Here is a 14300-nt window from a genome sequence, read left to right on the forward strand (position 1 = left end):
TTTGGTGAGTAGCCAAATTTCTTCAGCCTCCTAAGGTTGAAGAGGCGCTGCTGCGCCTTCTTCACGATGCTGTCTGTGTGGGTGGACAACGTGGTACTGGCACTCCCTGTATATAGAAATGCTTTTTTTTTTTTACTCATTCATTATTCACTCTATTACTAGTGTCACTATTTTAAAAGTCAATTTTTTTTTTGGTATCTTTAACTCTGCATTGTTAGAAAATGACCCATAGGTAAGCGTTTCACCGTTAGTCTACACCTGTTATTTTACGAAGCATGTGACAAGTAACATTTGATTTGATAGGCCTACACATGCAGCTTCTCTTCTGTCATTGGTTGTTGCTCACCAATGCTTCAATCTAGTTGACATCGGAAAGGTTTTCTCTTTCTCCACTTCTCTCTCACAGCAAAGACGTTTAGGTACCAGGGAGAAAATGCAATTATAAAAAAATAAAATAAAAAAAAAAGATTTTTGGTGCAAAATTTTCAATTGGCATCAGTTTGACCCTTTTTTAAAGAAAATGTAGAAGCTGTGAAAACTATCCAACATGTTTCTGATAAGATTTCTGTTTAGCTTGGAGGCCTATTTTATGTTGCTGAAATTCTATCAGCCTTTATGCTGCTGTTAAAGATAACACCTTTACAGACGGTCCCTAACCGCACATTCATTCTCTCAAGATGCTGAAAGGAAGAAGTCAAATTTATCCATTCCGGTTCCTGAGTCAAATGTCCATTTTGGTGTATCATTTTAATGCAAGCCATGCTTAATTCTACAGGAGTTAATATGAACCTATGTGAGAGGTTGTAGACCTACAGTCGGTGTCCAGATTTCAGTCACTATTCCATTTAACCCATATGAACAGTACCCTTGACGTGCCATATTTCAAGTCCCACGTCCCTGACTGTTGAATTTGTATACGTTAGACTACTGTTATGACCCCTCCTTCTATTATGACCCCTCCTGCTATTATGACCCCTCCTGCTATTATGACCTCTCCTGCTATTATGACCCCTCCTTCTATTATGACCCCTCCTTCTATTATGACCCCTCCTTCTATTATGACCCCTCCTTCTATTATGACCCCTCCTTCTATTATGACCCCTCCTGCTATTATGACCCCTCCTTCTATTATGACCCCTCCTTCTATTATGACCCCTCCTTCTATTATGACCCCTCCTTCTATTATGACCCCTCCTTCTATTATGACCCCTCCTTCTATTATGACCCCTCCTTCTATTATGACCCCTCCTGCTATTATGACCCCTCCTGCTATTATGACCCCTCCTTCTATTATGACCCCTCCTTCTATTATGACCCCTCCTTCTATTATGACCCCTCCTGCTATTATGACCCCTCCTGCTATTATGACCCCTCCTTCTATTATGACCCCTCCTTCTATTATGACCCCTCCTTCTATTATGACCCCTCCTTCTATTATGACCCCTCCTTCTATTATGACCCCTCCTTCTATTATGACCCCTCCTTCTATTATGACCCCTCCTTCTATTATGACCCCTCCTTCTATTATGACCCCTCCTTCTATTATGACCCCTCCTTCTATTATGACCCCTCCTTCTATTATGACCCCTCCTTCTATTATGACCCCTCCTTCTGTTATGACCCCTCCTTCTATTATGACCCCTCCTTCTATTATGACCCCTCCTTCTATTATGACCCCTCCTTCTATTATGACCCCTCCTTCTATTATGACCCCTCCTTCTATTATGACCCCTCCTTCTATTATGACCCCTCCTTCTATTGATGTTCAACTCTCCCGCTTTTCTCTTATTCAATTAAACTCTGATGTTGATCCACTGAGACAAAAATGTCTTTGTCAGTTGGTGTGTATTTGACGCTGTACCGGAATCTGAGGCCAAATAAGAATAACGAAAGAACCTACATTTCTTTTGAAATTAACCTTTTATTTAACCTTTTATTTAACTAGGCGAGTCCGTTAAGAACAAATTCTTATTTACAATGACGGCCTACAGTGCCTGCCTTGTTCAGGGGCAGAACAATATATTTTTACCTTGTCAGCTCGGGGGAGTCGATCCAGCAACCTTTCTGCTACTGGCCCAACACTCTAGGCTACCTGTCGCCTCTCAAAGTAGCCTATAGATGTGACTTGTCTTTATTTAATCCGCCCGCCACAATATTTCATGACCCTCAACCTGCCCACCCTGCAGATAAAGGGAGAGGAGGGGATACCTAGTCAGTTGTACAACTGAAGTCCAAGAGCTGCAGGGGGCGGCCTTAATCGACATCCACGGCGCCCGGGGAACAGTGGGTTAACTGCCCGGGGAACAGTGGGTTAACTGCCCGGGGAACAGTGGGTTAACTGCCCGGGGAACAGTGGGTTAACTGCATTGCTCAGGGGCAGAACAACAGATTTTTACCTTGTCAGCTCAGGGATTCGATCCAGCAACCTTTCAGTTACTGGCCCAACGCTGTAACCACTTGGCTACCACAGGGACTGCGGGTTGTGAGTGAACCCGTGCATCACTAGCGTGCGTGTTGGAGCTGTGTGCGCTCAGTGTTCTGATTTGCCTGTTTCCCCACAGAGATCCTGTTCCTGGGATGGAGGCACACATTCCTGTTCTCTTCCTGGACCTCAGTGGTATGTTCCGTTGTTCCTTCTGTCCTCCCCTATCTTCACCATCAGTGGTATGTTCTGCTGTCCTTCTGTCCTCCCCTATCTTCACCATCATCAGTGGTATGTTCCGTTGTTCCTTCTGTCCTCTCCTATCTTCACCATCATCAGTGGTATGTTCTGCTGTCCTCCTTTTCTGTCCTCCCCTATACTCACCATCAGTGGTATGTTCCTTTGTTCCTTCTGTCCTCCCCTATCTTCACCATCATCAGTGGTATGTTCCATTGTTCCTCTATCTCACCCCCTCTCTCTCTTCTCGCCCTCCAGCTGATGATTTCCAGGATAACCTATCTGCTCCACTGGCTGGGGGTCTAGATGCCATGCTCAACCAGGAGGATGAGGATGCGTTTTTTGACTTGCACATCGTCAAGCACTACGGTGGAGGAGAGGTGAGGACCATAGAGAGACAATCACACAAACACAGCATTGTGGGCTTCGTCACTCCCAACCTCACACTTAGAAAGGTGTTTATCAATCCTCTCGTCTAAAAACATATACAAGCTCAGATCCCAGTCTTGTTTTCTGCTAACAGTCATGAACATTAGAACAGACTATGGGGGGGGGGGTGTTTTCACTACTCTGCCCACTGGCCTTGAAATTCCCTCCAAGCCAAGCTAAAACTACAGGACCTGGTGACCCTGGAGGAGTTCAAAGGACAAATAGATTAACAGGTTGTTGGTATGTAGTTGGTTCTAGTTGTCGCCCGATGGCACTAGTCGTTGTTGCCTTATGGAAGGAAGGATAATGTCTCACTTGAAGCATTTTGATTAGTGATGGGGGAGAAAAGCATACAGCTACATATTGCAATATAGTTTGTGGACGATATTACATGGATATTTGACTCCCAAGTAAACATTTTTTTAATGATAATATACACTACCGTTCAAAAGTTTGGGGTCACTTAGAAATGTCCTGGTTTTTAAAAGAAAATCTATTGTTTTGTCCATTTAAAATAGAATCAAATTGATCAGAAATATAGTGTAGACATTGTTAATGTTCTAAATGACTATTGTAGCTGGAAACGGCTGATTTTTTTTAAAAATGGAATATCTACATAGATGTACAGAGGTCCATTATCAGCAACCATCACTTCTGTGTTCCAATGGCACGTTGTGTTAGCTAATCCAAGTTTATTATTTTAAAAGGCTAATTGGTCATTAGAAAACCCTTTTGCAATCATGTTAGCACTGCTGAAAACTGTTGTTCTGATTAAAGAAGGGATAAAACTGGCCTTCTTTAGACTAGTTGAGTATCTGGAGCATCAGCATTTGTGGGTTCGATTACAGGTTCAAAATGGCCAGAAACAAATAACTGTCTTCTGAAATTCGTCCATCTTTTCTTGTTCTGAGAAATGCATTTTTTTTCCATGCGAGAAATTGCCAACACTGTGTACTACTCCCTTCACAGAAGGGGAGGCCCCGGGGAGGCCCCGGTGCACAACTGAGCAAGAGTACAAATACATTGGTGTCTAGTTTGAGAAACAGACGCCTCACAAGTCCTCAACTGGCAGCTTCATTAAATAGTACCCGTAAAACACCAGTCTCAACGTCAACAGTGAAGAGGTGCCATCAGGGAGGCTGGCCTTCTAGGTAGAGTTCCTCTGTCCAGTCTCAACGTCAACAGTGAAGAGGTGACTCCAGGATGCTGCCCTTCTAGGCAGAGTTCCTCTGTCCAGTCTCAACGTCAACAGTGAAGAGGCGACTCCAGGATGCTGGCCTTCTAGGTAGAGTTGCAAAGAAAAATCCATATCTCAGACTGGCCAATAAAAATAATAGATTAAGATGGGCAAAAGAACACAAGCACTGGACAGAGGAACTCTGCCTAGAAGGCCAGCATCCTGGAGTCACCTCTTCACTGTTGACGTTGAGACTGGACAGAGGAACTCTGTCTAGAAGGCCAGCATCCCGGAGTCACCTCTTCACTGTTGACGTTGAGACTGGACAGAGGAACTCTGCCTAGAAGGCCAGCATCCTGGAGTCACCTCTTCACTGTTGACGTTGAGACTGGACAGAGGAACTCTGCCTAGAAGGCCAGCATCCTGGAGTCACCTCTTCACTGTTGACGTTGAGACTGGACAGAGGAACTCTGCCTAGAAGGCCAGCATCCTGGAGTCACCTCTTCACTGTTGACGTTGAGACTGGACAGAGGAACTCTGCCTAGAAGGCCAGCATCCTGGAGTCACCTCTTCACTGTTGACGTTGAGACTGGACAGAGGAACTCTGTCTAGAAGGCCGGCATCCCGGAGTCGCCTCTTCACTGTTGACGTTGAGACTGGACAGAGGAACTCTGTCTAGAAGGCCAGCATCCCGGAGTCGCCTCTTCACTGTTGACGTTGAGACTGGACAGAGGAACTCTGTCTAGAAGGCCAGCATCCTGGAGTCACCTCTTCACTGTTGACGTTGAGACTGGACAGAGGAACTCTGTCTAGAAGGCCAGCATCCCGGAGTCACCTCTTCACTGTTGACGTTGAGACTGGACAGAGGAACTCTGCCTAGAAGGCCAGCATCCTGGAGTCACCTCTTCACTGTTGACGTTGAGACTGGACAGAGGAACTCTGCCTAGAAGGCCAGCATCCTGGAGTCACCTCTTCACTGTTGACGTTGAGACTGGACAGAGGAACTCTGTCTAGAAGGCCAGCATCCCGGAGTCGCCTCTTCACTGTTGACGTTGAGACTGGACAGAGGAACTCTGTCTAGAAGGCCGGCATCCCGGAGTCGCCTCTTCACTGTTGACGTTGAGACTGGACAGATGAACTCTGCCTAGAAGGCCAGCATCCCGGAGTCGCCTCTTCACTGTTGACGTTGAGACTGGACAGAGGAACTCTGCCTAGAAGGCCAGCATCCCGGAGTCGCCTCTTCACTGTTGACGTTGAGACTGGACAGAGGAACTCTGCCTAGAAGGCCAGCATCCCGGAGTCGCCTCTTCACGGTTGACGTTGAGACTGGTGTTTTGCGGGTACTATTTAATGAAGTTGCTTTCAAAAATAAGGACATTTCTAAGTGACCCCAAACTTTTGAACGGTAGAGTATATAGATTTCATTTTTTATTTTTTTGGTACTGTAGGTAGCGTTACTTTGCACTAGTCGGCTGTACCTGGGTCAAAATTCAGGTATTTTATTTTTTTTTATCTTATAGCTTATTTAAAAAGAAGACGGAGGTTTACATTTTTATTTCCTCGACTGATGGAAACAGGTTTTCGCATGCTTTTCCTTGTCCCTCTGCAACAGACAGGGTGAACAATATGTTTAAAATCAAATTGCAAACAAAATCGCAGTATCAAATCTGAAGACGTATAGAATCGTGAGAACTGTGCCTAATTATCTTGGTAATATTGTATCTCGAGGTCCCTGGCAATCCCCCACCCTGATCTTAATACTGTAGCGGCCATGTCTGTTTTTTCAGACTTTTGTGTTGTGCATGTTCTTAACTGATATGCTACTTTTATATTGATGTACAGCATGAGTGTCTGGTGGACGTCATGTGACTGAACTGTCTGGTGGACGTCATGTGACTGAACTGTCTGGTGGACGTCATGTGACTGTCTGTCTGGTGGACGTCATGTGACTGTCTGTCTGGTGGACGTCATGTGACTGTCTGTCTGGTGGACGTCATGTGACTGTCTGTCTGGTGGACGTCATGTGACTGTCTGTCTGGTGGACGTCATGTGACTGTCTGTCTGGAACTGACCTGTTGATGCTGCTGTCTTGGTCCAGGTCTCTCAGCGAGACTAACCTGGTTAAAGAAAGGTTGAATTAAAACACTGGTTTGGACTTGTTAGGTTTATTGTGATGGTCACAGGACAATATTTTGAGAACCATTGCTTTTTAATGCTTGTTCTAGCAAACCAAGTATACACTTTTCTATCCCTGGAGCCCTACTCCAGCAAACCAAGTATACACTTTTCTATCCCTGGAGCCCTACTCCAGCAAACCAATGTTGTGGAAATTCTTACACACAAGGACACTCGAAGTCCATCTTAAATGAATCATTGTTTATTTGTCAGCGTGCTGGAGAGGTTCCAACCAACTCAATGCACCATAGTACACGTCTGTCAGAAAAATCTCCCGGGGCTGTCCCACCAGTTGTCCTATACACTACCGGTCAAAAGTTTTAGAACACCTACTCATTCAAAGGTTTTTCTATATTTGTACTGTTTTCTACTTTTTAGAATAATAGCGAAGACATCAAAACCACTAAATAACACATATGGAATCATGTAGTAACCAAAAAAAACAACTCAAAATATATTTTAGATTTGAGATTCTTCAAATTGCCACCCTTTGCCTTGATGACAGCTTTGCACACTATTGGCATTCTCTCAACCACCTTCAAGAGGTAGCCACCTGGAATGCATTTCAATTAACAGGTGTGCCTTGTTAAAAGTTAATTTGTGGAATTTCTTTCCTTAATGCGTTTGAGCCAATCAGTTGTGTTGTGACATGGTAGGGGTGGTATACAGAAAATAGCCCTATTTGGTAAAAGACCAAGTCCATATTATGGCAAGAACAGCTCAAATAAATAAAGAGAAACGACAGTCCGTTACTTTAAGACATGAAGGTCAGTCAATCCAGAAAATGTCAAGAAGTTTCTTGAAGTGCAGTCGCAAAACCATCAAACGCTATGATGAAACTGTCTCTCGCGAGGACCGCCACAGGAAAGGAAGACGTGACGGACCGAGACTGGTTCATACCACGTGAGGGACCGAGGCTGGTTCATACCACGTGAGGGACCGAGACTGGTTCATACCACGTGAGGGACCGAGACTGGTTCATACCACGTGAGGGACCGAGACTGGTTCATACCACGTGAGGGACCGAGACTGGTTCATACCACGTGAGGGACCGAGACTGGTTCATAGCACGTGAGGGACCGAGACTGGTTCATAGCACGTGAGGGACCGAGACTGGTTCATAGCACGTGAGGGACCGAGACTGGTTCATAGCACGTGAGGGACCAAGACTGGTTCATAGCATGTGACGAACTAAGACCTCTTTCTTCTTTCTAAGCTGAGATCTTGAAACTGAGATATATCTTTCTTTTGTTCTCAAAACACGGCCGTTCGTTCTCAAAACAACGTCTGGTCCTCCTGCCAGCTACTGATAGGTGTGATTTGTACAGTCAGCCACTTGCAAGAACATAGAAATTGGTTTATAGAACAGCACATGAATAGAATATAGAAATGAGTTAAGAATAGCTCGAACATTACAATTTCACTTACACCAACTACTCACTTTTATACACCTTCTCTCACCTCCCAGGTTGGTGCAGAGGCGTCGTGGGACTCTACGGTACATAACTGTCCCCAGCTGAGTCGCAGTGTGTCAGCTGACCTCAGGGTGTACCTGATCGTCAGGGTCGTAGTTCAGCTTTCTCACCCTGCTAACATGCACCTGGTCCTCCGAAAACGAATCTGTGTCAACCTAGCTGGCCGACAGGTAGGAGGGAGAGACACACATCAGACACACACACACACACACCGGACTACAGGTCAGAAACCTGCTCAGTAAGTTGCTCCTCCTGTAAAATACAGCTGTACATGTTTTTTAGCATTCATTTAAAAAAAATCTTTATTCATTTCTGGGTATAAGTATTAGTATCCAGCCTATAGCAATGGTTTTGGATGATGTAATGACATTGGCTATAGTTGGGTTTTAATATCATGGTAACATATCAGGGTTGGAGTCAGAGTCTGTTGAAGAGGATGTCTCATCGCAGCACCATCCCTGGTTGTGGAGTCACCTTCGAGATCGTCTCCAACATCCCTGGGGTGAGCGAGGAACTATCGGTGCCAACATGACACCCATAAGCTATTCTATCTCAGTTTGCCAATCTCTGTATGCAATATCTATGGCAGTGAGCTGACCAGTCCCTCTGCTAGTGAGCTGACCAGTCCCTCTGCTAGTGAGCTGACCAGTCCCTCTGCTAGTGAGCTGACCAGTGATTTCTTAAGTGCTAGTTTTACTGGAAGTGGTCCTCTCAGGAAGAAAGACTGTGGTTTGGCAGGTCCCTGACACATGAAGGATCATAGCTTGCGGATCTCTCTTCCAAAAGGCCAACACTGATCTAAGTCTCCTCCTCCTCCACCTCCAGCATGTCCAGGGTCCAGAGGACAGAGAGATGCTGGCCAGACTAGCAGCCAGTGTTGATGTTCAGGATGTCCAGTCAGGGGACAGTGAGGCTGCCATAGAGAAGTACCTCCGCAGTGTCCTGGCTGTAGAAAATATACTCACCCTGGACCGACTACGACAGGTCCACACGCACACGCACAGACAACACGAACACACACAATAGTACATATACTCAACTCTTACGTAACATAAACCGTGTGTCTGTGTCTTTGTGTGTCTGTGTCTTTGTGTGTCTGTGTCTTTGTCTGTCTGTGTCTTTGTCTGTCTGTGTCTTTGTCTGTCTGTGTCTTTGTGTGTCTGTGTCTTTGTCTGTCTGTGTCTTTGTCTGTCTGTGTCTTTGTCTGTCTGTGTCTTTGTCTGTCTGTGTCTTTGTCTGTCTGTGTCTTTGTCTGTCTGTGTCTTTGTCTGTCTGTGTCTTTGTCTGTCTGTGTCTTTGTCGGTCTGTGTCTTTGTCGGTCTGTGTCTTTGTCGGTCTGTGTCTTTGTCGGTCTGTGTCTTTGTCGGTCTGTGTCTTTGTCGGTCTGTGTCTTTGTCGGTCTGTGTCTGTGCAGGAAGTAGCAGTAAAGGAGAAGTTGTCTGTCAAGGCCAAGTCTCCAAGTCGTGCTCTCAGCTCTCCTAACGTGAACCGGGTAAGAATCTACATCACATGGTCTCCCTATCGTTCACTGATTACTCCAACCCATAACATCCTGCCTGTAACTGATTGGTCAACTGAGGCGTTCAAATCAAATCAAATGTATTTATATAGCCCTTCGTACATCAGCTGATATCTCAAAGTGCTGTACAGAAACCCAGCCTAAAACCCCAAACAGCAAGCGATGCAGGTGTAGAAGCAAACAAATGTTTTTAGTTCGGGTTATTTTCCTAAGCTATTTTTGAATATGGGTTGTGTCATCAATTATTCCATGCCTATTTCTAGAAAATATTAACTTATCTTAGAATTTTGTCGTTAGTTAGTTAGTTAGTTAACCAGTAACACCTACGACAGCCTGTCCTAGTAACATGTTCCATGCTGATCTCACTCTGGTTTCAACCACCTTAGCTGTCAAGATCCTGGAGCAGACAGGATCTGTCTTCCAATCACAGGCTAGATGACAACAAGGTGAGACTTTAACCAACTTCCTTATTGTTCTCAATGACTTACCTTGATAAATGTGTTTTTATTGAGTTAGAGTTTTTATTTTTACAGGGACAGTGCACATTAATCAACGTTTCCGTAAAAGTGCAGGTTTTAGCCAGCCAGCTAATTTTCAACCGTAGTCCCTGGGCAGGTTATTAAAAACAATTACAATATAGACAATCATTGAGCAGTGAGCACACGCAGAGCAACATAGGACAAGCAAGACGCAGCACACAGACAGAGCAACATAGGACAAGCAAGACGCAGCATGCAGACAGAGCAACATAGGACAAGCAAGACGTAGCATACAGACAGAGCAACATAGGACAAGCAAGACGTAGTATACAGACAGAGCAACATAGGACAAGCAAAACGTAGCATACAGACAGAGCAACATAGGACAAGCAAGACGTAGCATACAGACAGAGCAACATAGGACAAGCAAGACGTAGCATACAGACAGAGCAACATAGGACAAGCAAGACGTAGCATACAGACAGAGCAACATAGGACAAGCAAGACGTAGCATACAGACAGAGCAACATAGGACAAGCAAGACGTAGCATACAGACAGAGCAACATAGGACAAGCAAGACGTAGCATACAGACAGAGCAACATAGGACAAGCAAGACGTAGCATACAGACAGAGCAACATAGGACAAGCAAGACGTAGCATACAGACAGAGCAACATAGGACAAGCAAGACGTAGCATACAGACAGAGCAACATAGGACAAGCAAGACGTAGCATACAGACAGAGCAACATAGGACAAGCAAGACGCAGCATACAGACAGAGCAACATAGGACAAGCAAGACGCAGCATACAGACAGAGCAACATAGAACAAAAAGCAGCAAGACAAAATTCATAAAAGCAACAAAGTGTTTCCACACCTCACAAGCTACAGACAACAGACAACATGGAAAGCGGCAACACACAGCTAGGGACCATGTTCACAAATCTGATTGACCTTTAGCCATGTCTTCATGCATTTTGTGAAAGTGTGATATGTGGTGCAGTTATGTGTGTCTGATGGCAGTGTATTCCAGACGTGAATCTCTCACAGAGAAAGCGGATTTACCAAAGGTGCTTATCCTTAAGGGAACTATACAGTCACCTCTCATTAGGGGTTCACAGCAAAGCTATAGTTATTCTCTAGTTTAATCATTTTTGTTGACATGGTCAAATAACTCGAGCATAGATTGGTAACTTATTTTTCCTAACTTGACACACAGAAACTAGTGGCCATGAATAACTTTGGTCTAAAATAATGGCACTGATTCGGGCCTATTATACAAGCTGAATTGGGCTGCTGTTCTGTTCTGTCAAACCTATTGTCGACCCCTGCTGTATTCTATTCTAGTGGGGATAGGAGGGGGGAGGGGCAATTTTATCTCGCCTAGGGCGGCAGAACGTGCAGGACTGTTCTGCCGCCCTACATTTTTCGGATGCGTGTGCACACGAGGTCCCGTATTGGGAAGAAATGTAATTGACTTTCACCCCGCTCATCACAATAGTCCCTGAAGAGTTTGAGAAAATAACACTGATGCATTCAGCTGTGTGAATATAAAGTCACTGCATCCTTAGATGACTGCACCAGACCAGTTGGTGGCGCTGTAGAGATCATTGACCCCAGACCAGTTGGTGGCGCTGTAGAGATCATTGACCCCAGACCAGTTGGTGGCGCTGTAGAGATCATTGACCCCAGACCAGTTGGTGGCGCTGTAGAGCTCATTGACCCCAGATCAGTTGGTGGCGCTGTAGAGGTCATTGACCCCAGACCAGTTGGTGGCGCTATAGAGCTCATTGACCCCAGATCAGTTGGTGGCGCTGTAGAGGTCATTGACCCCAGACCAGTTGGTGGCGCTATAGAGGTCATTGACCCCAGATCAGTTGGTGGCGCTGTAGAGATCATTGACCCCAGACCAGTTGGTGGCGCTATAGAGCTCATTGACCCCAGATCAGTTGGTGGCGCTGTAGAGATCATTGACCCCAGACCAGTTGATGGCGCTATAGAGCTCATTGACCCCAGACCAGTTGGTGGCGCTGTAGAGATCATTGACCCCAGACCAGTTGGTGGCGCTGTAGAGATCATTGACCCCAGACCAGTTGGTGGCGCTGTAGAGATCATTGACCCCAGACCAGTTGGTGGCGCTATAGAGGTCATTGACCCCAGACCAGTTGGTGGCGCTGTAGAGATCATTGACCCCAGACCAGTTGGTGGCGCTGTAGAGATCATTGACCCCAGACCAGTTGGTGGCGCTGTAGAGATCATTGACCCCAGACCAGTTGATGGCGCTGTAGAGATCATTGACCCCAGACCAGTTGGTGGCGCTGTAGAGATCATTGACCCCAGACCAGTTGGTGGCGCTATAGAGCTCATTGACCCCAGACCAGTTGGTGGCGCTGTAGAGATCATTGACCACAGACCAGTTGGTGGCGCTATAGAGCTCATTGACCCCAGACCAGTTGGTGGCGCTATAGAGCTCATTGACCCCAGATCAGTTGGTGGCGCTGTAGAGATCATTGACCCCAGACCAGTTGGTGGCGCTGTAGAGATCATTGACCCCAGACCAGTTGGTGGCGCTGTAGAGATCATTGACCCCAGACCAGTTGGTGGCGCTGTAGAGATCATTGACCCCAGACCAGTTGGTGGCGCTATAGAGGTCATTGACCCCAGACCAGTTGGTGGCGCTGTAGAGATCATTGACCCCAGACCAGTTGGTGGCGCTGTAGAGATCATTGACCCCAGACCAGTTGGTGGCGCTGTAGAGATCATTGACCCCAGGCCAGTTGGTGGCGCTGTAGAGATCATTGACCCCAGACCAGTTGGTGGCGCTGTAGAGATCATTGACCCCAGACCAGTTGGTGGCGCTATAGGATACCAGAGCATTAACTCTTGATCAAGTGGACTTTGTCTCATGCAAATGAATGTTAGGTTTATATTATGCAAATTAACAATGTGAAATAGTTCCTACATTATAGTACTTGTTTTGTTATCCAACTGATCTTGTGTCCTTTTTGTCATTCTGTGAACAACCGTCCAATGCGGCTCGCAGCTATATTTTCAGTTTGAAATGCATATAGACGTCCCCATGCACACAGCCCATATTTTCAGCCCCTAGTTTCACCTATAGTTTCATTTGACTATGAAGCAGAATTGACGACATAAGATAAACAGTTTGAACAATTACAATTGTTTGTTGTTGTTGTTGTTGTTGTTACAACAATACAGTAAAAAATATCTAACAATATATGTAGATAATGTCTGCTTCTCGTCTCCTCAGGGCTGGTCAGAGAGTAACCAGGACCTGTCAGTGTTCTCTCCACCGTCCAACTCCAGACGCACCCTGCCTAGCTCCGCTCCGCCTCTGGCCCAGAACATCCACCCTGAGACGAGTGAGAACAACAAACAATGCCGCTGTGACGTCAGGGCTAATGATCGCTACCGCTAACCTTTTCTTCATTTAGAACTGTCACTAGTGCTGCTCATCTGTTTCTGTGGTTTCATTCTGTTGGTTAATCTATCAGATCTGTCTTCTGTTTCTGTGGTTTCATTCTGTTGGTTAATCTATCAGATCTGTCTTCTGTTTCTGTGGTTTCATTCTGTTGGTTAATCTATTCGATCTATCTTCTGTTTCTGTGGTTTCATTCTGTTGGTTAATCTATCAGATCTGTCTTCTGTTTCTGTGGTTTCATTCTGTTGGTTAATCTATCAGATCTGTCTTCTGTTTCTGTGGTTTCATTCTGTTGGTTAATCTATTCGATCTGTCTTCTGTTTCTGTGGTTTCATCTGTTGGTTAATCTATCAGATCTTTCCTCTGTTTCTTTCTTTTCCTCTAATTTCTTCATCTTTCTTTTCTCCTTCATATTTTCCTCCTTTTATTCCACTTCTTCCTCTTCCTCCTCGTCCTCTTCCTCCTCATCCCTCCCCGTACCTCCTTCCTCCTTGTCCTCCCTTCTCGTACCCTCTTCCTCTTGTTCCTCTCCTCCTCATCTTCTTCCTCTCCTCCTTCTCTTCTTTCTATCCCTCCCTCTTTCCTCTGCTTACCCTCTCCAGGTCTCTCACGGTATGCTCCTGCTACCTCTTTTTTCTCCCCAGTCAAGGCTCTGGTTCCTCCTGTCCCTAAACTGCTAAAGTCCCTGTTCCCAACCAGGGAGGAGAAGAGAGACCTGACCCATGTCCCACAGCAGGTAAAGTAGTAAACTAATAACACTACTGATCTCTGGTCAGTTCATAGACCAGACCCCTATCTGCCAGCAAGTATTTACACTACTCCTGAACATATTTGCTACCCTTTAACAGTAACATCTGCTTTGTGGTCAGTTCTTATTTATAGCATATGCTTCATTCAGAGCAACAAAAAACACATGCTGCCCAACATTCACATTATCTCACAC

The 14300-nt window shown here is 45.5% G+C and overlaps 1 protein-coding gene across 4 annotated transcripts in view; it reads left to right on the forward strand.

Moving 5' to 3' along the window:
- Window positions 1-14300, forward strand: part of LOC110521111 (kinesin-like protein KIF13B) — a 79739-nt gene that overhangs the window by 55265 nt on the left and 10174 nt on the right. For all 4 annotated transcript variants that reach the window (XM_036976323.2, XM_090233243.1, XM_090233242.1 and 1 more), the window contains 9 exons: window positions 2562-2617; window positions 2918-3039; window positions 7909-8085; window positions 8325-8417; window positions 8741-8899; window positions 9330-9407; window positions 9821-9880; window positions 13187-13298; window positions 14002-14093. In XM_036976323.2, the coding sequence (XP_036832218.2) occupies window positions 2562-2617; window positions 2918-3039; window positions 7909-8085; window positions 8325-8417; window positions 8741-8899; window positions 9330-9407; window positions 9821-9880; window positions 13187-13298; window positions 14002-14093 (949 nt within the window). The remainder of the gene's footprint in view (window positions 1-2561; window positions 2618-2917; window positions 3040-7908; window positions 8086-8324; window positions 8418-8740; window positions 8900-9329; window positions 9408-9820; window positions 9881-13186; window positions 13299-14001; window positions 14094-14300) is intronic.

Source organism: Oncorhynchus mykiss, chromosome 4 (assembly GCF_057628025.1).
Source record: "Oncorhynchus mykiss isolate SJ-2025 chromosome 4, ASM5762802v1, whole genome shotgun sequence".
NCBI classification, from domain to species: Eukaryota; Metazoa; Chordata; class Actinopteri; order Salmoniformes; family Salmonidae; genus Oncorhynchus; species Oncorhynchus mykiss.